Below are 3477 nucleotides of genomic sequence, written 5' to 3' on the forward strand. Positions count from 1 at the left end.
TTTCCCTGCTCAGCAAGGAGAGACACACCTTCACCTCCCAGACACTGCCACAGATCCCTCCCAACGCTGGTCCAACAACCAAGAGACCCAGCAAGCCCTTCCCTCTCCTGCAGACCAGACCAGTCTGCTCCTGCCCCTGTAGATGCACACTCCCAGACTGACTCTTCTGCCAGGGGATCCCACCATGCCCAGGTGAGCACAGAACAGGTCTGTGCTCACTGCTGGTGTCCACAGACTCCCCTGTTCTCCTCTTGCTCCAGTATGGACCATGCCAGCCCCTCTCAAGAGCAAGGCCAATTCCCAGCTCAGCTCACATGGTGTTTCTGAAGTAGACAGGGCTGCAGAGCCTTGAGCTTGCCCTGTGCCTGGTTTTAGGGTCAGCTATTGTCCTACAATGACACAACCAAGATTATGGATTAGGACTCTGTTTTGTTTTGGTTTTGAATTAAAAATTATCCTTCCTTGGGCTCCCCAAGGCAGGGAACATCTCAGCTGACATAACCAGATGCTCATCTGTTTCCCCCGTTTGGGCACAGCAGTTGTGCCATCTACCACACTGGCACCAGCTCAGGGCAATGCCAGCACATGAAATGAATTAAAATGACATACAGGGCTCAACCTTATCACCTTCCTGGACCTCTGAATGTATTCTGGGTGACATCCCTGCCCTGGAGAAGGGGACATGTTCTGCAAAGATGTTCTCACATCCACATACACAGGCACCCTTCCCAAATCCTGCCTGGCTTCACCAACTAGGACCTCACCATGTTAAACATCCTCAATACAACAAGGTTTTGTTTGATTCATATAGAAGTTTTACCACAAAGAAGTCCAAATTTTTGCACCTTTTTCCAAGTCCCTCTTCCCATTCTAAAACTGAAACTGGAGCCAAAACATCACTGGCTCCAGCAGAGGTGACTCCACTGCCAGGCCAAAAGCTGCAGATGGGGTGACCAGCCCTGTGAAGCTCAAGCTCTCCTCAGGCAGCAGATCCTGGGAATCCACCCCAAATGCTTCATGCCTGGCCCCAAAGGCAGCTGCAGCCAGCAGTGATTTGGCTGTACTTACTCTTAGCTGGCAGCCCCCCATCAAGGGAGATGCCCTGGAGCTGCAGCAGGAGGCCGAGTGTCCCTTTCTGTCCCCTCTCCAGGAAGTCCTTCCCGCTGGGGCGGACACGAGGGGCTGGCTGGGCCTGGCGGGCACTGCCCAGAGGCAGGCAGGGGCTGGGGACTGTGTCCAGAGGGCTGGAGGTTAAAAACAGCCTCTGAGCATTTCCTTCCAGCCTCCCTCGAGCTGCAGGGAAAAGAAAAAGGAGAACCTTGTCAGGAAATGATCTTACCTGAGTCTTCTGCACCCACAGCCCACCAACAACGTGATGACCCCCTCTACACCTCTGCCCTATGCTTTCCCATCTTTCAACCAGCTGTACAAAAATCTTTAGGGTCACCACCAGAAGCACCTTCAGCAGTGTGAACAGAGACTGTCGAGGACATCAAGCTGTGTCACACCAAAGCACAAACCCCCAAACCTGTGCCAAGCATCAAGGACTCACCTGAGAGGGGGCGTTTGTAATACTCTGGAAAGAGCCCTGGGTCTGGAGGAATGGGTCCAGAAATCCTGGATGGCCCTTCACACATCCTGCCACACGTTGCTCTACCTCTGCCAGAGAAACCAACCACCAGAACAGAAATGAGCAGGGCTCACTCAGCCGCTGGAAAGCTACATTTAACATATACATACATGTATAGGGGAATTTCTGGCTTTCATTTGACACCTCATCCCCAGCTCCAGAGATGTTCTGCAGGTAGAAACCACCCCAGATTGGACTCTGTGCAGGTGAAGGGTCCAGCAGCCCTGTCCCTGCTGTGGGTCAGTGTTCTTACCAGTGCTGAAAATGCCCACAGTTGCTGTAATGTTGGTACCTTTGCTACCACAAAATCCTTTGTGGCTTTGTTCTCCCACATGGAAACGCTGAATGCAGACACAGAAGGGGTGAACAGGAAACACGGGGTAGCTGGCCATCATCTGACAGCTTTTAGCCTGAGATTTGAATTATTCTGTACCCTGGGCTCCCTCTAAATGGCTCCTGTGGTTCAAACACAATTTGTCCAGAGGAAGCTGAAGCTCCTGCCCCACATGGCCATATCCTCCCTGAGAACAGACCTGTGCTGTCACCACCCCTGAGCAGGCTGGGGCTGACCCTCAGAAGGACAAACACTTCACAAAAATACAAAACAGTTCCCTCCAGGACCATGTGGGGCAGAGACTGGATTTCTGGGGAAGAGCCCAGATGGTTTCTCAGGTCTTGGGGATAACAAACAGAGAAGAACATGTTTTTTATTTCTGAAGTACTTTTCAAAGCAGCACAGAGCCACAAGTCCCTGCTCTGGCCCACAGGGTCCCTGTTGCTTCTCTTCTCTCCATGACAGAAGCACAGATCCTTCCACCAGGAGCAGCCAGCATCAATTTCCCTGCACTGCTCACCAAGATCTCCTGGACAGCATTTTTATACGTACAACAAACCCAGAGCTCAGAGCATGAGCGTGCAGGATGCCACACAGCAGGCACACACTGCTCTCAGCAGGTGCCACAAGAGCCTCATCACAGTCACACCACAATTCTGACAGGCGCCAGGGCAGCTTGGCTGGAGTCACTGCTCCAAGAGCTGGGGCTACAACCTGCACTCCCTGACTCCTGAGGCAGTAATTTAAACATTGCTGAGACAACTCCACGGGAAGAACCCCTTTCAGGATCCTCAGCATGCCAGCACTGACGGGACGCAGCATCTGCAGTTTAATTTATAAACCAATAAAGGATCAGTGCAAGGCTGAGTGAATCTGACTCATAGCAACTAATGCACTGCAGTCTTCCCTGCTAAATCACCCCTGTTGACATGAGACCCATTAGCAAAATGCTGTTATTCATCTCCTGGACACAAGGGCAGAGGCAATGCAAGCAGTGCTGACTGCTGCACACCAGCATGCATGTGCAGCCTCTAGCCAGCTGCTCTGGAAAAGCTGTTTCTGAAAAGCAGGCACAGACTCTCAGCCAGAGATAAAAGGATGCTGGCTTGGTATTATTTAATCTCCTCGATAATGGATCAACTAAGCCAGAACAGCCTCTCTTATTCTAGAGGAAAACAAAAAAAAGAAAGCGTTCACCATGAGATCACTCCAGAACAGCTACTGGCTTTGAAATGCACATCTGATCTTGATCTGAACTCAAGTCCCACCCCAGTGATTTACACGTAAAATGACAGGCTGAAATCAAGCCCTGTAACAGCAGACAATGATTGCGGGGGACTGAGGAGGAAAGGCAAGCTGAGGGGAGGCGGGGGATGGAAGGCTCATTTCATACCTTCCATCCCAACTGCACCCTGCCCTGCTGCAGGGAACTTGCAAATGACACCCACTCCCTGATTTGCAAGTCACATCACCTCTGGCATGGGATCTTGCAGGATCAGAGAGCCTCATTACA

The 3477-nt window shown here is 51.5% G+C and overlaps 1 protein-coding gene across 1 annotated transcript in view; it reads right to left on the minus strand.

The window, feature by feature from the left end:
- The window catches only part of ENKD1 (enkurin domain containing 1), a 12940-nt gene that overhangs the window by 7443 nt on the left and 2020 nt on the right, over positions 1 to 3477 (minus strand). The window contains exons 2-4 of the mRNA XM_031058473.1: positions 1553 to 1659; positions 1065 to 1293; positions 1 to 5 (exon numbers count right to left, since the gene is read on the minus strand). The exon at positions 1 to 5 is cut by the window's left edge and continues 155 nt beyond it. Coding sequence (XP_030914333.1) covers positions 1 to 5; positions 1065 to 1293; positions 1553 to 1637 — 319 coding nt within the window. The 5' untranslated portion in view covers positions 1638 to 1659. The remainder of the gene's footprint in view (positions 6 to 1064; positions 1294 to 1552; positions 1660 to 3477) is intronic.

Source organism: Geospiza fortis, unplaced genomic scaffold, assembly GCF_000277835.1.
Source record: "Geospiza fortis unplaced genomic scaffold, GeoFor_1.0 scaffold97, whole genome shotgun sequence".
NCBI classification, from domain to species: Eukaryota; Metazoa; Chordata; class Aves; order Passeriformes; family Thraupidae; genus Geospiza; species Geospiza fortis.